This window comes from Girardinichthys multiradiatus, chromosome 14 (assembly GCF_021462225.1).
Source record: "Girardinichthys multiradiatus isolate DD_20200921_A chromosome 14, DD_fGirMul_XY1, whole genome shotgun sequence".
Taxonomy (NCBI): domain Eukaryota; kingdom Metazoa; phylum Chordata; class Actinopteri; order Cyprinodontiformes; family Goodeidae; genus Girardinichthys; species Girardinichthys multiradiatus.
In genome coordinates this window covers 16,221,986-16,245,714 of record NC_061807.1, presented here as the reverse complement: position 1 = coordinate 16,245,714, position 23,729 = coordinate 16,221,986, and the positions used below count along the sequence as shown (strand labels likewise).

At 40.0% G+C, this 23,729-nt stretch overlaps 1 protein-coding gene across 3 annotated transcripts; it reads right to left on the bottom strand.

Annotated features, from left to right (window-relative positions):
* Positions 1–3,730: 3,730 nt before the first annotated feature.
* Positions 3,731–23,373, bottom strand: ovol1a (ovo-like zinc finger 1a). 3 transcript variants are annotated; one of them, XM_047385578.1, is made up of 5 exons: positions 23,337–23,373; positions 8,212–8,435; positions 7,688–7,900; positions 4,659–4,803; positions 3,731–4,577 (listed from the first exon to the last, which is right to left on the bottom strand). In XM_047385578.1, exons 1-5 carry the CDS (start codon positions 23,362–23,364, stop codon positions 4,234–4,236), a joined length of 954 nt encoding a protein of 317 aa, XP_047241534.1. In that variant the 5' UTR covers positions 23,365–23,373; the 3' UTR covers positions 3,731–4,233. The 3 variants fall into 3 exon arrangements, with proteins under 3 accessions (XP_047241534.1, XP_047241532.1, XP_047241533.1); XM_047385576.1 differs by lacking the exon at positions 23,337–23,373 and adding an exon at positions 15,581–16,137; XM_047385577.1 differs by lacking the exon at positions 23,337–23,373 and adding an exon at positions 15,373–15,502.
* Positions 23,374–23,729: the final 356 nt, after the last annotated feature.

Below are 23,729 nucleotides of genomic sequence, written 5' to 3'. Positions count from 1 at the left end.
ACACCAAGCGGCGAGAAAGATCTGCTGCTGCCAAGAAAGTAAAGCTTTTCTATTTCTTTATGGCAGATGTTGCTGTGGTTGTTTTGTTGTTTTATTTTGTGTTTTTGTTTGTTTGTTCATTGTTTCATCTGAATTTTAGCATAATCATACGCTGGAAACTGTATAAAATAATCAATCTTTAATTTAAGTCTATGCAGTGTGGAAAAAATCCAAAATAGTTTTTTTAACAGAACAACAGGGCACTTATTATGCCTCTCACTTCCAGCAATAAATATTGTGATTCAAAGTTTAATGTAGTAAATTCACCAGAGTTGGAAAATTGTATTCAGTAATCCAATTTCTTTATTACCAGGTTTATAAATATGACAAGACACAGTGGTTCATTGGTCTTAGCTACTCTTCAAATATAGGAAGGGCAAGAAAACATGACATTCTAATGATTTGTCAGAAAATGTCAACAAGAAAACTTAATTAAAACTGCATATGCATATCTACAGTCAGAGCAATAAGTGAAAAGTTTAAAACAAAGGGAAATGTGACAAACAAGGCTGGACGCGAACTTGTGTTTATCCTGCACCTCATGCCTACTGTTAAGTAAGGTGCAGGATCTGAGATGCTGTGGGTATGTTTCTCTTGCAAATACCTTGGGAAATACCATGCAAATACCATGCTGCAATATACTGTATGTTGAATTCAGGTGGTCTCTGACAGCAAACAAAAAGTGCATCATCACTGAGTCTTTCCTCAAGATAATGATTCTGCAACCTAGATTCAGAGGAATGATGCCTCTCCTTGTCTCTTCCAGGTTAGCTAAATGTTAGAAGAGAAGGCTCAGTGGTGTCTTGTTGGCAGAAAACCAGGTTGTAGTTAGTGGGTGTGTTCCCTAACGTTCAACTGGTGGATTAAGAGGAAAAAGAAATGATGAGCTGATGTGGGAGGAGTTTTCTGCTTAAATGGAGACCAAAGTGTTTCCCTCCCAGAAGTGATTTTAGTTTATTATATCATTAATTAGTGATGGTCACAATGTTAATGTGCAATCATAAAATATAATCTACCAAAAATGACGTGCTGACTAATGTGCAGCTCATAATGTATCATAATCTGTTGAATCGAAAAGTTTATTTAGTACTTAGGAGAGCATTTTTATCATCTCATTGTAGTGAATCTGAACCAGTACAACAATTTTCTCACCAAGTGATAAATGCTGCCCAGCCAGTAAAAACGGGGGGACGAGCCCCTCTTTTTAAATTATTTATTAATGTGGAATTTGTTTTTATCTCACTGAATAAATAAAGTCATATTAAAAGTTGTGTTTTTCTAAAATTTTCAGTGTGAGTTTATGTCACTGCAATGAAAGATTTTAAGAGCTTTTAATCATCTTTACCATTGAGGCTAAAAAATGTGGATTGTGCTGATTTATTTCACGGCTAGATAGAAATAATGCCCATGTAGATATTTAGTATCTGTAACTCACTCTAAATGATCTAAAAACCCCAACAAAACCTTCACAGTTCTGCTGACTCTGCGGATTGTTTTCTGACACAGTCAGTGTCTGTTACCTTTAAAGACCGTTATCCGCCTCAGTTTTTCTCCATGTATCCCCGGGCTGACAGAAGCTGGAATCCTGTGACAAGACTCGACAGGGATCAGGAATCTAACCTCTCCCTCCCAGCCGCTGTCTCTCCTAAACACACAGTCAGTCCAAAGCTCGGTGAAAGGCAGCAGAATGAGGTGAAGAAGCACAGGAGGGGGTGAGAGAAAGAGGAGACATGTTTTGGGAAGCAAGAAGAAAGAGGCAACATAAAGGGTGAACTCTTCAACAATCTGTAAAACTGTTAAACCTCCAGAATCATTCATAGTTTACGTTCACTGATACCGGACCACCCAATCAAAGAAGAAAAAAGGTTTCTCTGTCACTTTAAAAGTCACTTTAAAATCATTATAGCCTTTGTCTGTTTTATCTCTGCAGTTGCGTCACCCATGAGAAAAGGATCCAGGGAGGCAGGAGCCAATGTTTTGTAGAACCACTTTTTACTGCAATAACACCTGAAAATCTTTTGGGGTGTGTCTCTACCACCTTTGCACACCTAGAGCTTAAAATGTTGCCAATTTGTTGCAAAATAGCTGAAGCTCAGTCAGATTTTCAGCTGGATTTAGATCTAGACTTTGATTAGGTCATTCTCACACATAAATAAGCTTTGAGCTAAAGCACTCCAGATAGCTGACTGATAGCCTGATCTATCTTCCATCAACTCTGACCAGCTTCACCGTCCCTGCCGACATCTCAACAGCATGATGCCGCCGCCAGAAAGGAATATTATTGGAATATTATTTAAGAACCTAACCCTGCTTGAAACCCCTCCACATCTTTATCCCCGACCGATCTGCTGCGTTTCTTCATAATGTTTAGATAACATTCTAAGTCTTTTTAAACACACAACATTAAAAAATGTTATGAAACTTAAGAAGCCGTTTCTTTTAGCAACTGCTTGGACGGAAACATTTGACGGGTGTGAAATTCTTCAGTTAGTGGTCTTATTATCCTGCATCCTCTTTAAACATGTAATTATGTCTAAACATGGGCTAAACCAGGACTGTGTGTTCCAGAGTTAATCCTGGTCTAACTCAGAGCTGAAGAACAGCCAGGATGTTGAAACTTTTTCTTTCTGATGGTACCATCTGAGTCATGCTCCTGAGGCTTCTCTCTTCAACTCTACATCATAATATAATGCCTTAGCATCTTCAGTGCCTAATGAACCCTCTCTGTAGATTCTTCGCTGTTTTAAAATGTAATTGGACTTGCCTTTTATTCATCAGCTAGCATTAAATGTTGTAATGTGGTTTTACATCTTTGCTGTGCTGTGAACTTGTTGTGAAAATGTTTTTAGATGATGGGCGTTGTTTAATTCACCAGACAGCCTTACTTTCTCTCCCTGATTACTTGTCTGATAATTCAGCACACGTATGAATATATTTGAGCTGGTAAATGTGACCCAGTTTGATTTTATGAAAATTCACAATAATTAGAACACGTTTTCATCCAATTCATTACAATACCTTCAAGCCGTGCATTAAATTACCCTTGAACATCAAGCAGGCTGACCCAGTTAAGGTTTTTAAGACCTCTCTTAAAACACATATTTTCCTCTTAGCTTTAATTTCAGTTTGAGTTGTTGACTTTTAACACAACTTTTGTTTGTCAGTATTTTATTTTTATGCGGTTATGTTGAATAATTTTATTTTATACTTGTATACAGCACTTTGGCCAGCAGTGTTGTTTACAACTAAGATTACACAAATAAAGCTGGGTTGGAGTGGAATGCATAGTTATTACACCCTGAGAAAAAAAACGTTTCAAATGCTAATGTTAAAAGCCCAAACTGAATATATCATTGGTGCTCGTTATTGGGTGTATGTAAACTTCTGACAAGGACTGTATGGCTCCATTTTCTGTAGCGTTTGCTTCAGATCAGTCAGACTTTCCTGTAATCTTTTAACATTGTCTTTCCATATATATATATATATATATATATATATATATATATATATATATATATATATATATATATAAAAGTTTATTGTCTAATTTATTGTTTCATAGTTTTGATCAGAAAGCAGTTCTGATTTTTATTCTTATAAAAATACTCATTATGCAGCAGCTTTTTCCCCAAGTTCATTTAACTCCTGAGCTAAAGGTAACAGACAACAAATGACATCAATTAAGTCAGTGTTATGTAATATATTATTTACTTTAATAATAATGTTTTCCATTAGAAAAATGTATCTCTTCTGTTTCACAGAGAAGCCCACTGGTAATACAGTCCCATAGAAAATATAAAGATGAGCCAAAACATAATGAGGCGTTCCTGCACAAAGGTTGGGTGGATGTGGGACGAAAGCGTATGCGGCTGATCTCGAGCGTCTTCTAAAAAGTTTCTACCTTGTTTCAGGTTCTTCTAAGGTTCTGTTTGGGAGATAAAATCTGATTGTTGGTTGATAAGCTACATCTGCTGCTCATGAAATAATCCCTGATGATACATGTTTGAATGTGGTCATAATGTTTTGGCCCATTCTAGTCAAACTTACTCTTGCTGCATCATATCATTGGCGTTTTTCATACAAGAGAAAACCCAAATCCCAGCCCTTTCATAAATATATAAACAGTAAACTCTGTAAGTCCATGAGTTAACACATTCCTCCTTCATCCATCCTTTCTGAGTTTATTCTGGTGATCTACTGCCCAGCCGATCCGTTAGTGTCATCGCTGTCGGCTTCCCGCGGAGAACCTGGAGAGGATCCTCCGACAGAGTCGGTACCTGCTGCTCCCAGACCTCCCGCCCTCCTCGCGGCCTTCCCCTTCAGGAGGGCGCTGTCTGGGTGCAGCGAATGCAGGTGGAGGAGCAGCTCGTCCTGAGCACCCGCTGTGTGGCCACACTCCTCACAGACGTACAGCTTGTTGCGGCGCTCCTTGTAGGCGTACTTCAGGGTGACGCTGTGGATCTTCTTCATGTGGGACTCCAGGGAGCAGCGCTGGGTGAAGGCCTTGTCGCACAGCGAGCACTTGTATGGACGGACGCCTGGATTATTGAAAAGATGTAAAAATGTTAAAAGCCTGCCTGCACTGGGAGACTGCATGAAAAATCAAAGCGCGCAGCTACCTGTGTGTGTGCGGACGTGTCTCTTGAGGTCGAAGGTGTCGTTGAAGCCTTTGCCGCAGAAGGTGCACAGGTGTCTCTTGGTGTCACTGTGGCACTTGATGTGTCTGTTTAACATGCGCTGATACTGGAAGGTCTTCTGGCAAACCTGAAACCGGCAACAATATACCGGCATATCATTTCTACTGAATGTACGATATGACAAAGACTAATCTGAGTTTCAGAGTTTGAGGGTGTGATCTAGCCGTGGTGACACACATCAACAGAACAATGTTGTCAAGTTGACACTACTGATTTGTGTGTGCAGAAAACAACAAAAATAATATCTGAGCTTCCAGGTTGTTTACTTGTGGCCCTTTTCCACTAGTCCCTACTCAGCGCAGCTCTACTCGCTTTTCAGGCTTTTCCATTAATTACGGTTACATTGAACTGTTACTATTCTTAGTAGTAGGTTGGATGCAGTTCCAACCCAGGCCCACCTGTGCTGAAAACGCGATGATAGAAGACTGTGGGTCACTGATTGGGTGGGGGGCGGCTACACTAGTTAAAGCATATTTAAATAACTAATATCTTCAACCGCTTAATCGTTGTACGCGGGGCTTATTGTGCATATGACCAGTATAGTTAGCTAGCATAAGGTGGCGTTAGTTTACCCTCACAGGTCCTCTAACTTGTACCCTTCGGTTCGATACCGCTCCATGGATTCCCTCTCTCTCTCTGTCCTTATCCAGAGTGCTTCCTCTTGCCTTCTCTCCCTCTTTTTACTTCGAGTCTGACATCTTTGGGGCCGCCCTGCTATTGACAATTATTGAGAGCTTCTCAATTGTAATGGAAAATGAACCAAACCTTGTAGAGTAGAGCCGACCCGACCCAAGTTCAGAAGAGTAGGTACCAATGGAAAAGGGCCACTGGAAACTATAAAATGCCTTCCTGGGGCTTACAGGTTACTTTCCTTGAACCCACAAAATATCTTCCAGAATTTTCATTTTTTCCAAGGACTTAAAGGTTTCCTTGAACTTACAGAATACCTTCCTGGAGGTTATAGGTTACTTTACGTGAACAATTTGTGGAGTTTAGAGATAATTTACTGGTTACCTTCCAGGATTTACAGGTCATGTTTTTCAACATTAAAATTTATTTTCTTTCATTTATTTTACAGGTTACTTTCTTGAACATGCAGGATTCTCTTCATTCCATAATGTACAGGTCCTTCTCAAAATATTAGCATATTGTGATAGAGTTCATTATTTTCCATAATGTCATGATGAAAATTTAACATTCATATATTTTAGATTCATTGCACACTAACTGAAATATTTCAGGTCTTTTATTGTCTTAATACGGATGATTTTGGCATACAGCTCATGAAAACCCAAAATTCCTATCTCACAAAATTAGCATATCATTAAAAGGGTCTCTAAACGAGCTATGAACCTAATCATCTGAATCAACGAGTTAACTCTAAACACCTGCAAAAGATTCCTGAGGCCTTTAAAACTCCCAGCCTGGTTCATCACTCAAAACCCCAATCATGGGTAAGACTGCCGACCTGACTGCTGTCCAGAAGGCCACTATTGACACCCTCAAGCAAGAGGGTAAGACACAGAAAGAAATTTCTGAACGAATAGGCTGTTCCCAGAGTGCTGTATCAAGGCACCTCAGTGGGAAGTCTGTGGGAAGGAAAAAGTGTGGCAGAAAATGCTGCACAACGAGAAGAGGTGACCGGACCCTGAGGAAGATTGTGGAGAAGGGCCGATTCCAGACCTTGGGGGACCTGCGGAAGCAGTGGACTGAGTCTGGAGTAGAAACATCCAGAACCACCGTGCACAGGCGTGTGCAGGAAATGGGCTACAGGTGCCGCATTCCCCAGGTCAAGCCACTTTTGAACCAGAAACAGCGGCAGAAGCGCCTGACCTGGGCTACAGAGAAGCAGCACTGGGCTGTTGCTCAGTGGTCCAAAGTATTTTTTTCGGATGAAAGCAAATTCTGCATGTCATTCGGAAATCAATGTGCCAGAGTCTGGAGGAAGACTGGGGAGAAGGAAATGCCAAAATGCCAGAAGTCCAGTGTCAAGTACCCACAGTCAGTGATGGTCTGGGGTGCCGTGTCAGCTGCTGGTGTTGGTCCACTGTGTTTTATCAAGGGCAGGGTCAATGCAGCTAGCTATCAGGAGATTTTGGAGCACTTCATGCTTCCATCTGCTGAAAATCTTTATGGAGATGAAGATTTCATTGACCTGGCACCTGCTCACAGTGCCAAAACCACTGGTAAATGGTTTACTGACCATGGTATCACTTTGCTCAATTGGCCTGCCAACTCTCCTGACCTGAACCCCATAGAGAATCTGTGGGATATTGTGAAGAGAACGTTGAGAGACTCAAGACCCAACACTCTGGATGAGCTAAAGGCCGCTATCGAAGCATCCTGGGCCTCCATAAGACCTCAGCAGTGCCACAGGCTGATTGCCTCCATGCCACGCCGTATTGAAGCAGTCATTTCTGCAAAAGGATTCCCGACCAAGTATTGAGTGCATAACTGTGATTATTTGAAGGTTGACGTTTTTTGTATTAAAAACACTTTTCTTTTATTGGTCGGATGAAATATGCTAATTTTGTGAGATAGGAATTTTGGGTTTTCATGAGCTGTATGCCAAAATCATCCGTATTAAGACAATAAAAGACCTGAAATATTTCAGTTAGTGTGCAATGAATCTAAAATATATGAATGTTAAATTTTCATCATTACATTATGGAAAATAATGAACTTTATCACAATATGCTAATATTTTGAGAAGGACCTGTACATGTTTCCCAGAACCTAAAGGTTATTTTAGTGGATCTGGAAGGTTATTTCCTTGGACCTTATAAGTTGCTTTTTTGGAAGTAAGGTTATCTTCCAAAAATTAGAGATTACGTTCTCAGAGCTTACAGGTTATTTTTTGTAAATTAAAGGTTTAGCAGGTAAATAAATAAATCTATGAAACAAATACTGAGAGCAATCCCTTCAAACATATACGTATAACTACTACATACCTGGCACACAAAGCCTCCTGCTGTGGTTGAGGGAGTGTTCTGAGTTTGACCCAGTGATCTGCTCACCATCGATGCCACCTCTGAAAGCACAGGGTTTTGCTTGGGGGCAGGTGGCATCACAGTGGCTTGTGGAGGTAAAGGTTGTGGATTGGAAATGGAGGGATGAGCTTGAGGAAGAGGAGAGGGATCAGGAGGCAACTCGCCTGTAGTTACCTGCCAGAGAGAGAGAAAAGATGCTGTTCAGGTAGAAATGAACAAGGCCTGGCCAGTTATGTTTCAGCTTTAACAACTTGTCTTGAAGAGAAATGTTTGGCAATCCAACAGTTTTATTTTGAACATAACTTTATTCAAAAATTATAACATCTACAAAATATTAGTAAAACATCTTGCTTCTCCAGTGCCTAATTTATGATAATCTGTTTCACATTTTTAAAGAATATCTTTAAGGATTTACCAATAAACCTATACTTTAAAATGTTTCAGACCCTGCCAGCAGAGTTCTACAGCTTTTTCTCGTTTCTCACCTTAATTTTGGATCGAACATACAACGACCCGCCATGTAAGCTCCGTCTGATGTCCGACCTCCCCTCCGGTGAACCGGTCGGACTCCACGGTTGTCCAAGCACCGTGCTGGACGGCAGCTCAGCAAGACTGTCCGATGGAGTGTGTTTGCTGAGGCAGAGAGGCACAATCTCCGCGGGGCTGGCCTCAGCTTCCGTAGTCAGGACCGATGGCGGGAAGATGGAGACTGGGAGGAAAACAGGGACAATAAATGATCACCACTTACAGACATATAAACCAAACAATGCAAGTTTTGTCCATCTTATGGACAAAAAAGTCCAGTTAGCTTTAATTTGGCCCCAACCATTTAAAACAGTAGTGTCAATTTTCAAACAGGAAATGGGTACTCCAGAAACTTTCAAGGGAAAGGTATCCAGGGCAGAATGTATCACTATTGATGTAGGCTACTAAAGAAATGTGCATTTTTTTCTTTATCGTCGTAATTAATAATTATGGTTTCCCAGTTTTGTTATAATAAAATAAAATGGTCTATAAACACACAAATCTTCAAATGACATACAAAAAAACCCAACTCTGCAGTTGAAACTTTTTGGCATATCGGTAAACAAAATACAAATAAAACTGGAAATTCTGCTGCATGTGAGAGAGGCAAATATTCTGGTTGAGCAAAAATATGATATTAGACAAATATTTATCTCCATTAACGATGTGACCAACCCCCCCAAAATACATCTATAATATATAGATGCATAATACATGCATAAAACACTGTAAACATGTCCGGAAGAAACTGTAGGCATATGGGGACAAAATAGTTTATTTATGGGTCTGAAATGGTGGTAGGAATAAACTAAATGATTACGTGCGGGTATAAATTGGCGAAGGTGATTATCCCTGTAGATATTGTTCAACAATTGTTCAATAATTGTTCAACATAACCACTTGTAGAATATGGACATTTTATTTAAATTGCTGGTTGTCAAAGGGGGTACGACCTGACTAATGGTGGGTACAAACCGTCATGTGGCAGACGGCATCATTTTGTAACCAAATAAGACAGGTATAAAATTACCATATTGGCAAAGCTAGGTAATGGCGAAAGGGACAAAATGACCAGCATCCATACAAATCTACACTTTACTGATTCACCACTAAGATCAAGCTGAAGAGAAAATTACGGTGAAACACTGAGCACCCCTCAAATTCCCAGAACAAATGTAAAATCTTAGGATTTAAAGGAAGAGTTCCTCCCTTTTACCACAAATGTGTGTTATGTTTTTTTTTCTACTAAAAAAGGCAAACAGTGCACCTTTTTAGTGGGAGATGGCATTCATATTCAGTCCAGTTGAACTGGAGTTAAAGAGTTTCCACAGAATGAAAACATGTTAATGTTTTTCACACGTGATCTTTATCAAAACCTTTTGAAGATGCTTTATGGAATCACTGGGAGTATATCTTGATTGTTTTGCCATTCGTATCACTAAATCACCTTCAGTCTTAAAACTTAATGTAAGAATCTAGTTCATGATATTGCAAAACCTAGCAATTTATACTTTTTTAAAATTTGTAAATCTGGTTTTAAAACATATTTTCAAACTGGTAAATTAGAATATTGTTGACCAAGGGAGGGAAAGACAAACAGGTAAAAGTAAAGAAATTATTCCATTACTGGGTTTCACAATAGGCAGCCATGCTCCACCGTTTCATATTTACACAACTGCTCTACTAGCAAACATAGAGAATTAAATAAGTTCGTATGTGTGGGTGTGCTCCTGTTTCGCCTATTGTTTGGGCAGTTTGCACGTAGACACATGCCTAAAAACACGCACACGCACCAACGTATACAAAGACATCCCCGTTACAGTTAGACTTGCTGAACCAGACGGTCTTGCAGCACCAGCACTTTACCTTCCTCAAACAATCCACCTCCGCAGGCTGAATGTCAGGGTTTGTGCGTGCGTGCGCTCCATGTGGCAAAGGTGTACACAAGCAGAACATAACAAAAAAAACGGCGATTGACAGAGAAAACCAACGGCACATTATAAATGCATGCTTTTGTTTGTGCGTGTTAGCCCATTGGCAGGTGTGGCCTGCCTTAGTGAAAACAAGGAATCAGTTTAGTTTGTCAGACCTGAATCTGATAAAACCCAAATGTAAATGCAAATGAGGCCTCACAGCTAACTTTAAAAATGAGAGGACACAAAAGCTGATCTATAACTTTATAGAGTTAACGGTACACTGTGACACAGTGAGGGCTCTGTGCAGCCTTAGCTGCATATTTGGTAATGAAATGTCACTGACAGAGCTTCGGGGGACCTCGGGACTGGGTTTACAGAGAAACCAGCAGGTTGTTATGATGTGCGGTCAAAAACTAAAATAGATTCTGAATTGTTGCACTGGCCTCACTAATTGACAGCCCAAATTTCTTGTAAATAAAAATAAAAATATTTGATCTCTCCATGAGTCTGTGTTATGTTTCTTAAAACCTACCATATAAAAGTTTTGTTGCTCTAACAGATTTGGCAAAAAGCCATCCATCTATCCATCCATCCATGTGGTAACAGATCTAGAATGGAAATCCCTCTTCTCAGCGAGACTCTCCAACTCATCCTGGGTAAACCCAAACCATGCCCAACTGGATACATAGTACCTCCAGCAAGCCTGCAAAATCTCCAAAGGGAGGGATCCAAGAGGCATCCTGATTAGATGCCTGACTCACCTCATCAGACTCCTGCCGATGCAGAAGAGCAGTGGCTCTGTTACCAGCTCCACCTGGATGACTTAGCACAACAACCAATTCCAACAATGAGCCCAGCCACCCTACATTTTCAGCCTCTTGTATCTGGGATCTTATTCATGTTTAATGGGAGCTTCACTTTTTTGATAAGTTATTTAATTATCATAACACACCGTAACAATGCCTTCATTACAGCAGACCATACCCCAATCCATCTATTAATTTTTTTGCAACAGCCTTTCATCACTCATGCTTAAAATACCAAGATACTTGAATTTCGGCACTTGTTGCAAAGACAAAACCACAACCCAGAAGGACCAGTCCATCTATTGCCAGTTTAGAACCCTAACAGAACCCCACCAAAAAAAGCCAGGATGAGACGCAAAGATTCCCAAACCAGACACCATACTTTCCACAACTATGCCTAAAGATCCTGTCTATAAACACCACAAACACAATCTGAGACAATGGACAGCCTTGGTGGGACTCGACTGTGTGTGAAGAATATTGGCAAAGCTCGTTTTGCCTGTAAAAGAATCGGATAGGCTTTTTAAAGCCTCCATGGTACACCTCAATCTCGTAGCACCCTCCTCACAGTGCTTCATTGGACACGGTTGTAAGCCTTCTCAAGATCCACAAAACACATGTAGACCAGAAAATCAGACACCATGATACCCTCGATAAAGATCTGGCCCACCATGCCACGGCCCGGACGAAAGCTAAGTTGCTCCTCGTAAATCTGAGGAATGACTATCGGTCTAAAACTCCTTTGCTGAAGTTAGATTTTCCAGGGATTCCGAGAAGAGCGATCCCTTGATAGCTGGAAAACGTTCTCTATGCCCTTTCTAGGACCACCATCCCCATGTGCCACACACAGGTCTTAGAAACACAAAATCTTACAAAAGAACATTTGTTTTCCTAATCAATACCATGTGCAGAAAAGTTAATAGAATCTGCTTGTAATGGCCTAAACATTGTCTTAATTACCTCTGTGCATTGATGGTCTCTGTGGTGACTGCTGCTTGTGGACATTTAATCTGAACTTGTATTGTTTGCTCACCCCTCCTTCCCCCCCATCCCCAATGAATGAGATGTGTGTGTCTGTCTGGACGAAGGGGTTCCAAATACCCAAAGTGTTTTTAATTCAAGACAAAGTCTAAGAAAGAACACCAGTGCTGTTTGCAAGTTTTATTTTTTTATTTATATCCTCCCTCAGCTGAGAGAAAGAGTCAACATTCAGTAGATAACTTTATCAAACATTGGGTGTGAGTCAGTGTGTGTTTGCTAAAGGTGTATTGTCTGCAGCAACCGGCTGTTCGTAGGGTCCGTTACATTTTCCTCCATTCAATAAACATTAACCTTCAGGCAGCTTTAGCACCGGCACTGAAAGCAAATGCCCAAATCCACTGACATCTTTGAAGTCCCACTGATTTAACAGTTGGACATTTCAGAGCCATCATTTGTCATTTGTACCAGTTTCATGTTTGCTTTGTAAATATAAATGGGCATGTAGTTAACATAGGTTAGCAAGGTTTAGTATAAAAGGCTGTTCATAAATTTGTAGTTCTGCTAATGAGGCAGAACTTACAGTTATAGCTATAAGTACCGTATATTTTCTTTTTGCAAGTGGAAAATCCAGAACAAGAATATGGATTTCCCTAAAGACTGCCATCTTTGACCATATATTGCTACCATTAAAATTAGCATTTGACAGTTTTGACCAATGAAACAGTTTACCAAGGCACAATAATTTAAACTGATGATATTTTAATTATCTCACACCTTGTAGAGAAATCCATCCTAAATTCACATCAACCAAAACAATGTAAGTATTCTTGCATAAAGAAACTAAATGTGGAATAACCTGTTCAGCCGGCTATTGCCGACTTCTCTAGAAAGGCAAATGTATGATTTTTTTCTTATGTAATTGTGTTTAACTCCTGAACATTTAAAACATTCTGCCTGAATAAAGCTTTTCTTTAATGAAACATTAAAAAGACAAGTGGAGAAGCTTACTGTTACCATTTATGTCAAGAAAAACTGCATGTTTGTGCCATTTGCAATATTAAGACTTCTGTTACTCAACTAAAATGTCATCGGGTGTATTTAATCTCAGAGGAGGGCCAAAGCAGACTGCATTCACCTTGATGATCCATCAGAAACAGGCCCTGACACATGTTTGTGGATTAGGAGATAAAAATAAAACTCCAACACACACAAACGTAGGCCTCCACACCGTCTGGAAAACTGTCCAAACTGACGGCATCTTCTGGCTCATAATAAAGTATTCAACACGCCTTTCACTCCATTTCTCTCTAAGGTAATTATCATAGCTCTGTGTGTGAGTGTGTGTTTCCATTTTGTCTGCTTCCTTCTTTTATATTGTGTGTGTGTGCACGCCAACGCACTCCAGGCAGGTACATCAAGTAACGGCACATACCTGAAACTTTAGCAAAGACCGTTGCTGGGTATTGTTAAAAGGTGTTGACGATGCGTCATTATGCACAGGTGATCCAGGTTTATTTTTAATCTATAATTATTTAAATTAAATTGTATAACAGGACTTTCTATAACCAAGTGATGTACTTCACTTATTGCTAAAAATCAGTCTGTATATTGCAGCATGAGAATGTCTTACAAATATATAGTGGTGGGTGTTGATGTGGGTAATATGGCTCTCTGCCCAGGGCGTAACTGTGTCAGAGAGAGACATGAGCAATTAAAAAGAAATGGGCACACCCCCTGTGTTGTCCAGTTTCAAGCACTGTAAGAAAATATGGCTGGTGGAGAAGCTGGCACCTGTTTCCCGACTGTTATTTGGAACTTAAAGGGCTAGTTCACTGTTTTTTAGAAATCAGTGCAAATTCAAAATCTAAAATAATTCCCAACCTTGAACTGGGTTATCCTACAATAAACAGAGAATCTTCTGAAACAGCGTGAGATTTATCTATAAAGTGTGGTGTGCATGTGTGCTCAGCCCCTTTTAATCTCATACCCCAAAATAAAATCCAATGCAATCAAATGCCTTCATAAGTCACTTAATTGGTAAATAGAGTTAACCTGTATGTTAATCAGTCTCAGCATAAATCTAGCTGTTCTGTGGAGGTCGCAAGTTTGTCAGAGAAGACCAGTGACTAAATAGCATCATGATAAAGTTATGGAAAAGTTTAAACCTGGGCTAGGTTCCAAAATAACAAACTTTAAAGATCTACCAGAGCTCTGTTCAATCCACCTTCTAAGAAGAGAAAGAATGAGACACAACTGCAAAACTACCATCCACCTAAACTAACAGGCTAAGCAAGCAGAGGCTTCTCTCTGGAGGAGCTGCAGAGGTCTACAGCTCAGGTGGGAGAGTCTGTGGACAGGACAACTATCAGATTCACTCTCCGCATATTTTGCCTTTATGGGAGAGCGGCAAGAAGTTTGTTGGATGAAAGCAATAAGAAGCTCCGTTGGTAGTTCTCCCACAAACAAGTGGAAGACAACCAACGCTGTGCAACAACCTGAACACAACAACCCTTATGGTGATACAGAGTGCTGGGAGCATCATGCTGTGGGGATTATTTTCTTTTCCTCAGCAGGGGCAGAAAAGTTATCTATATATATATTTATATATAGATAGATATATCTTCCAGTACTCAATTTTTTATTGAGCTGAAATCAGTTTTCTTGCTGTAGAAATCAATGATTTAAAAGGGGCGAGGAGAGGAAGACGCACACAGACTCAGTGAAGAAGGAGCGGGGGAAGGGTGACAGTGTCAGGAGAGAGGTTTAGGGTGTAGTCCGTTACTTGTTATCTGATACCGACGGCCTTTTACAATAAAAACTCCGCCGAAGGCAACAATGGGGATTGTTCTCAAGAAAGAGAGGGGGGGGGGGGGCCGAGGTCGAAAGAGGCATAGTCCCCAGATTCAGATTGTCATGGAGAGCTGATGGCAGATGTTAGGATTTGACAGTAAGAACGTCACTTCAGAAATCCACATCATGTTGCCTCTTCATTTGAGGTGTTTTCTGTTTATTTTGAGGAGTGAGCAACAGAAAACAAGAGGGACCTGTTTTCAGAGAGCAATCTGTTCAGGGAGCGGGCCTACATGAGGAGTTTTATAACTCGGAGCGGCTGAACAAGGAAGGAGAGCAATCAGGGGTTGAAGGTCGATGTGGAAAGCAACGGGCCTCTCTGATTAAAGAAAGGTCTATGTGAAAGGACTCGTGCCTGCTTGTAGTCACGACATATTTTGTTTATTTAAATTTTAATTAAAGGGTTTATACTGGAGCAGTAAATTAAAACGAACTGGACCGGATTTTTATGCAAACATAAATGAAACAGCAGATTCGCATCCCGCAGCCTCTCTGGGGCTCCGCCGGGTTTCCCGTTATTCGCAGTTGCCCCGTTACAACCACACGCCGAACCCCCCACCCTCCCTACCTCCATGCACCACCTGCCACACCGACACCGACACCAGCATTCCTGGCCTGATCCAAACCCCCCGCGTAAAATATCCTCCAATCTGTGCGTAAAACGCCAGGAAACGCGCATCTGCCGCCCTCTGATTTGTGGCCCCCTCAGTGTCTCCGTTTGTGTTCAGTTCTCAGCAAACAGCAAACATGGCTCATTACTGCAGCAGCGGACTCACCTGGGATGTAGACGTCCCCTCTCTCATGGTCGGGGAGCTCACTCCAGTTCCGCTTTCCAGGCGAAACGTTCGCCTTTTTCACCAGAAAGGCCCGCGGCATGCTCGGTCAAAACCAACCGGTCCTTGTAAAAAAGTCTTTTTTTTTTTATTTAGCGCACGGAAGTTTAAAAAAAGAAGCGACGTCAGAACAGGTAACAGTTTAAAAGCAGGAAGCTGAGGGGGAAAATGGAAAGGATCGATCCTCTTCTTCTTCTTTACTCCTTGCGCCTTTTCTTCTTGTTGCGTTAGCTTTATCTTCTAAAAGTCTTCACACTTTTCTTGCTGTCAAAGTCAGGCTTTCAGATTTGAGGACGGAAGAAAATGTCCGGACAGGTGAGTCTGCTCAGGTGAGGCAGGTAAAGTCAGAGCGGACTCCGCAGCGCTCTCAAATAACGGGAGAGTGGGTGAAGAAAAAAAAAACAAAACGGTAGAGATCCTCGATCACACACACATCTGAGTCAGAGCCGACAGAGGTGGGTCAAACAGCAGCTCAGGTACTCATTAAAAAAAAAAAAAAAAGCAGGAAACAGGCGCCAGCGCGCATGCGCTGCAGAAATAACGGTGACAACAGGCTGGAGGGAGCTTGGGTTAGGCCTCAGTATACCTGCTGAACCGGTTTACCCCTCCTCTCCCTCTCCTAGTCTCTGTCTTTCTTTTTCGCTCTCTATCTCCACCTCTTCACCATTCCCCTTTAAGGTGGGGAGCCGTGAGAAACACGAGAAAGATAAGATGGATTCACCAACAAGGCCTACAACACCGTCACGTTTTCAGACGGTTAGAAATCTGTCGAGAGCCGTTATGAGAATATATGTCAGGCTGACATGAGATTTTTGATAAAATAGATCATAAACTTAATAAAACAGCAAATGTATTTACTCTGGCGCACACTGGCGCTTTCTGGTATGGGTCAAATGGGCAGTTGCCCAGGGCGGCACTAGACACATGGTGCACAAGCATCATATTTTTAAAAAATAACATATTTTTTGGTTATTTACACCCTGTAAAGGTTCTGTATTGCTTTTATCCATGTGGATTTGGATTTCTGCTAAATCTACACAGCAAACCTCTCCAGAACGTTTTCCCTGAGCTGTCTGCTGTGTTCCCTGAGTTTTCATGATGCTGTTTGTTCTCTAATGTTCTCTAACAAACCTTTGACATCTTCACAGAAAAGCTGGATTTACACTGAGATTAAATTACACACACATCGGAGGAATTGGTTGCATAAAATAAAACTGAATCGAAGTATCAACAAATGGGTGGCAGCCCACACTTTACAGATTTTTATTAATAAAAAAACAAAAAACAGATATACTGCGTTAAAGTTTGCATTTGTAATCTGACTAAATTAAAAAAGTTATCTAGGTGTCAAAACTGTACTGTAGAGGCGGCTTTTCAATCGCCTAGTTGGATTTCTGACATAGTTTACACTTATTGACACCATGTAGAGGAAAGGCAAGATAAGTGTTGCATGACTTTAAATCACCTCAGCTCGCCTGCAGCCTGAGAAGATGCTTTGTTGCAGTTCAGCTGCATTTCACAGTTAGTTTGAGCTCGATTTAACTTTTCCAAACCTGCAACATCGTGTGTGTACTCACGCATGTAATGTTCTGTCATATTTGTATATCAGCAAACGTTGGTTGTTAAATACTTCATCAGAGGAAAAGGTAGTACTTGTAGTTTGAGCGCAGGGCCAATTTAAGTATAAAATTTGCTGAAAAATCCTGTAAAATATAAACATAACTCAATCTTACTGAAATCTCAGATAATCTTTCCAATTAGATCAAAATGTTGAGATAATCATAGAGAGGAATTGCTTGGGAAATATAAGTGGAGCTGCAGTGTGCAACGCGTTTTTCCTCTAATATTTAAATACGGCATCATAAAAGGCTCTCTCTGCATCTCAGTCTACCATTTGAATAATTTTGGTGCCAATAGCTCATGTGATTATTCTAGGATACTATAAAATTCTGCTCTGTTCTCCAGTTAATAAATACCCAAATGAAACATGACTCACATTTTATATTTATCTGTAAATGTATTACCCTCCAATTTTTTGGTGAATAGACATGATTTTCCTCTTATGAAGTGGGCCAACTTTCAGTTTTAGTATTTTGCTTCCATTATTTTATTTCAATCCACAGCAGCCTTGTTTAGACCCAAGGTTCCTATCAGATTACATCCATACAAGTTTAAATGATTGAATGAAACAACTTTGCTTGTCCTGGAAGGGGAATTGTTGTCTTTTTAAATAAAATACTAAATTAATATGTATAATAGCATTGGAATGCTGGAATTTGCGAGTGTGTATATTCACCTTCTGATCTTGATAAATAAATAAACATAGATTTGCAGTCAGTGAGTGAAATAAGTATTAGCTGCTGGTAAATGGAGTACATGTGTTGTTTTTGTTGGCCAAATTCCAGTATTTTATTTAACGATAATTGTATTTTTGTTTCTGGTTAATCATGACACTTCTTTCTGCTCCTGTCTATCAGCTCCTTTGAGGTTTGATGTAAGATGAACAGAATCTGGATGCCAAAATAAAGCCATGCAGACAAACACAACAGTTTGTTATCAGGGAATGTGTGATGGAACAGAGAAGGAAGGGGTGTCGGAGTTTCTCTGAAGAGGCAGAGGAGTGGTGCAGGTAGAAGGTATGCTGCCAGGGCTGTTGAAGCAGTCTGGGCAGACGTCTAATGCCCTCGCTCTCTTTCCTCCTTCTTGCTGTTCATACTGTTACAAGTGGAGGGGTTAGAGGTGGTGTCTGCAAGCTACAGGCCAAGAGAGTGCCCAGGATGGAGGTGCTTTTTGATAACTATTTGGAACCAGAAAAATATGCAAAACACCAAAAGAGAAAGGTACATACTTACAGGTGAGGTGCTAATACAAATACAGAGAGGAAGTGTATTTAGAGATACACAAAATGCAGCCTGAGACACAAGGAATCACTTAGAAAATGAAAGAGGATAAAAACATATCTACAAAAAAGGCATAAAATGACCTAAAAACACCTATAAAATCCCCTATTTTTTCACAGAAGATATTTAATGTATCCTCTATCCTACAGGTGAGCCTACAGATTTAGATCTGAACTTTGGCAAGGCCAGTCCAATAGTTCACCTTCTCTCATTAAGTCAGTCTTTAGCTGATCTGTATGCTTGGATTCCCACTTTTATCTCCAGATTTATAGCAGACACCTGAAGGTTTTGGGCTAAAACTGACCAGTTATCAGAACTGTTCATTTAATCCATGTTGACAAAAAACCACAGTTACATCTGAACAAAACATACCGTTTGGAATTATGATCCAAAGGTTCTCGTTTCTTATGAAGTGATTTGTTTATGTGGAAACTGTGTGGATGAATTACCACGGAGAGGAACAAAACAAATGAAGAGGGAAAAAAGAACATAAAATGAGATAAAAAGCAATAAAAATAGATACAAAAGATCTACAAAAAGTCAAAAGCCGCCATGAAGAGACGTGCAAATTATTTGCAAAAGCAAAAGCTGATATAAAAGGAAATTAAATATACAAGTAACACAAAAAAAATTAACAAAAGAAGAAAAAATATCTCAAAATGGCACAAAAAAACTGAATCAAAAATGATCACAAAATGGAAAACCATTTATAAAGGGACAGAAAAAGTATTTATTCATTCATTAATTTATTAACTGTAAGATCACAAAATCAAAAAACAGAAAACAAAATAAACATACAAACATAAAGGCAGACAACAGGAAAATAAAAATCAGAGCTAAGATGACAACATGATACTTATCATATAAAGCCTGTATGAAAGAGCTGAGATTTAAAGATGCCTGGGTCAGTGGTGGAGCGAAGTTCTGAAGGAAGTTAGTTCCAAAGTCAGGGTGCTGCCACTAAAAATGTCCGGTCAATTAAGTCTGATCATAGGAACATATAATAAAAGTTGATTTAAAAGTTGGATGAAGTTTATTTATATAGCGCCAATTCACAGCACATGTCTCAAAGCACTTCACAAAGAATCATACAGATTTCACGTCAGATACATACATTCCAGTCAGATTCAGTTATTTATTCAAATTGGTTAAAAGGTTTTTCTGTCTAAGGAAACCCAGCAGATTGCATCCAGTCAGTGACTTGCAGCATTCCCTCCTCTCGGATGAGCATGTAGAGACAGTGGACAGTCCCTGGCGCTGACTTTGCAGAAATCCCTCATACTGAGCATGCATGTAGCGACAGTGGAGAGGAAAAACTCCTTTTTAACAGGAAGAAACCTCCAGTAGAACCAGGCTCAGTGTGAGCGGCCATCTGCCACGACCGACTGGGGGTTTGAGAGAACAGAGCAGAGACACACAAAAAACACAGAAACACTGATCCTGGACTGAGTCCTTTCTATGGGAAGGAAAATAAAATGTTAATGGATGTAGCTCCTTTAGTCATTTAACCTAGAAAGAAAGAACAGATAAACTCTGAGACAATTTTCAAGTTTAGAGTATGAGAGAGAGCACATAGAGTTAGTAACAGTAAAAGCTCAGTCAGTAGCTATGTGTAGGAGAGAGAAAGCGTTAAACACTGAAAGACAGGGCTATGTGGATCATCGGTAGAGGGTGAGCATTAAGTTGTTGGCAGCAGAAGCTTGGACGATGCCCCCCTCCATGAAGGTGTCACAGGCACACAGAGTCAGGCCAGGTGTAGCTTCTAGGAAGAGAAAAGAGAGACAACATAAAGTTAAAAACTGAAATAACAGCAAATAATGCAAAATTGGAGAGTAGTGTGAGAATGTAGCGAAGAGGGTGAAAGTTGTCATTACATCCTCCAGCAGCCTAAGCCTATAGCAGCATAACTACAGAGATAGTTTCAGTTTCAGTTTATTTATTTATATAGCGCTTATTTACAACAATGTTGTCTCAAGGCACCCCACGGCGCGGGGCCGCCGGGGAGGCCAGACCAAACCACCGAGTGCCAGAGCCCGGCCAGCCCAGAACGGGCCACGTGAAAGTAAAATAATAAACTGATAAATTTGTCCATCTAGAGCCCACTGATGGTCATTGTTATACTAAAAACCACAATGATTGGGACACCTCTCTCTGTCAGACTGATTATAACCATTGGAAAAGAGAAGGGGTCGTACAGGTTGCAGAAATGGAGGGTGTGTTTGCACCTCAACCATAACTGAGCCGGTTTAGGCTAAACCTGACTCCCCCTTACTCCATCCAACAGGGAGGGAGGAAGGCTCCCTAAGCCACTCTAACTATAAGCTTTATCAAAAAGGAAAGTTTTAAGCCTAGCCTTAAAAGTAGACAGGATGTCTGCCTCACGGACTAAAGCTGGGAGCTGGTTCCACAGGAGAGGAGCCTGATAACTAAAGGATCTGCCTCCCATTCTACTTCTAGAGACTCTAGGAACCACCAGTAAACCTGCAGTCTGAGAACGAAGTGCTCTGTTAGGAATATATGGAACAATCAGATTTCTGATGTATGATGGAGCTAGATCATTAAGGGCTTTATATGTGAGGAGGAGAATTTTAAATTCTATTTAACAGGGAGCCAATGAAGGGAAGCTAAAATAGGAGAAATATGATCTCTCTTTTTAATTTTCCTCAGAACTCTTGCTGCAGCATTTTGAATCAGCTGAAGGCTTTTAACTGCATTTTGTGGACATCCTGATAGTAAAGAATTACAATAGTCCAGCCTTGAAGTAACAAATGCATGGACTAGTTTTCAGCGTCACTCCTGGATAAGATATTTCTAATTTTGGCAATGTTCCGGAGATGAAAGAAGGAAATCCTAGAAACCTGTTTAATATAGGATTTAAATGACATGTCCTGGTCAAAAATAACACCAAGGTTTTTTACTTTATTACTGGAGGTCAATTTAATGCCATCCAGGTTAAGTGATTGACTAAGCAGTTTCTTTTTTAAAGACTCCAGTTCAAAGACGACAACTTCTGTCTTGTCTGAATTTAGAAGCAAAAAATGTAAAGTCATCCAAGTTTTTATTTCAAGACATGCTTGCAATCTATCTAACTGGTTGGACTCATCAGGATTTATGGATACGTAAAGCTGAGTATCATCAGCGTAACAGTGAAAATGTATCCCATGCTGCCTGATAATATTACCTATTGGAAGCATTTATATAGTAAAGAGAATTGGCCCAAGTACTGAACCCTGTGGTACTCCACAATTAACCCTGGAGATTAAAGATGATTTATCATTTACATGAACAAACTGGAATCTGTCAGACAGATAAGATTTAAACCAGCCTAGTGCTGTTACCCTCATCCCTACAGCATATTCCAGCCTTTCTAAGAGAATATTATGGTCGACTGTATCAAATGCAGCACTGAGATCCAACAGAACCAGAACAGACACAAGTCCATTATCTGAGGCCATCAGAATATTATTAGTGACTTTCAGCAATATTCAAGTCTAGAGCTAATAAAAGGATGAATGGCCTTCTCCAACCCAAGTTGATTCAAAACTGGTTTAAACAGAAGACGTAGATAATTTCAAAAAAAAACTTGATTTGACCACACAGTTGATTTGTTTATTGAATTTAAACTCCAGATCAAATATTACCTCCTAACCTTCCAACAGTGTTATTTAATTTAAAAAGCAAAGCACTGACAACTATGGTGGCATTGCCACCAAATAAAATACATTCGAGCTTTTGTTCACTTACGAATAGAACGTTTTTACTCAGCCACTGTTTGACAGCAGTTATACAGTCCAGGAGAGAGAGAAGAGCATTACTGTGGAAGGACAGTTGGTGTGCAGTTTTAATTTCCCCGACTGGCAGCACAGACAGAAAAGAAAAGGAGACCAACAATGGAGCCGTGTGGCACTCCACACAGACGAGGAGCACCAGAGGAGTGTAGATTATTAAATGCTGAAATACAGATGAAATAAGCAATAGCAAAGTAAATATTTAATATAATGTTGACAGTAAGAAAAAGACAAGCACCAAACAACAACTTTACTGGATGACTGATTGTGTCTCTCATTGCGGAGATGTGTTTTAGGGTTTTGTGACACGTCATTTAACCCTTTAAGCTGAGCCTCAACAGCGATCATTGTTAGAAAGCCTCGCCATATGATCTACTAACCTGTGTGCTAAAAGGACGCAGACCAGTTGTTTTGTTTTCTATGCCTTTTCAGTATTTAGACATCCGATGTATAAGTGATGTAAAAAAAGATAAAGAGCAGGATACAGTAAAGAAGCTTTATAAACTAGATATGAAGCACAAAATTTGAATCTTCAGTGCTGATTTTTAGATCTGGTGGCCGAGTATTAAACAGAAAATGGGTCTGTAATTGGAGTGATTAATGGAAGCAGTTAACTGTCAGATTATAGATGCATTTAAGCCATTAAGAGTCAAACAGCACAGTCTGACACCATTAATTTGGAATGAGAAGCATCTTTCCCTGTGACCCAACGAGCCAACTGAAACTCAGTAAGACTAAACTGTAAAACTGAAAGCTTAAAACATCAATACAACTACAACTACTCTGCTGGGGGTTAGTACCTTGGTGTTAATAACTCTTGTCTATCTTTAAAACGGTTTCATTTTCTATACTTATGCTGCTGCGTCTCACTCCACCTGCATACTTATGGTTTTACAATCTTTGTTTCCTCAGCAGTGGGTGACAGTACTGGTCAGGTAACATACCTATAGCTGTGTGTGTGTCTGTTATTTTAGACTTCTGCACAGGTTGAAGGATGGACATTTAACTTACCTGAAACTGAGCTGTGAATCATAAACATCAACCACAGATCGACACGTCTCTAAAAAAAGAACAAAAAAAAAACGTGGATGAGTTGCCTGCCACCTATAGGTGTTAAACTGTTGATTAATGGATGTGCAAACATATTGGGAAATCTGTAGCCAAGGTTGTTGTTTTTAGTCATTGTATAAATAAAATATTTTGCAATTTAATGCAGTTGCCACACAAACCTTCATACCAACAAAACAGAAAATGCCAAAACAGTTTTACAGTCTGTTTTCCTTCCTCCATGTCTAGTATGTTTCTGTTTTAACTTCAACTTCACTGTAAAAAGTCAAGAAAAAAGCTACACGTTTCAGCCCCCGGGGGGCAGCAGAAACTAATTTAAAAAATATTTGTATGCAT

Bases quoted from the DNA above. Each gene is read 5' to 3' on its own strand.
- ovol1a (XM_047385576.1), bottom strand. From the start codon at position 15,680: ATGCCGCGGGCCTTTCTGGTGAAAAAGGCGAACGTTTCGCCTGGAAAG. The intron at 4,804-7,687 runs GTATGTAGTAGT...TGCCGGTTTCAG, and splicing joins CAGGAGGCTTTGTGTGCCAG to GTTTGCCAGAAGACCTTCCA. The intron at 4,578-4,658 runs GTAGCTGCGCGC...TCAATAATCCAG, and splicing joins ACACGTCCGCACACACACAG to GCGTCCGTCCATACAAGTGC.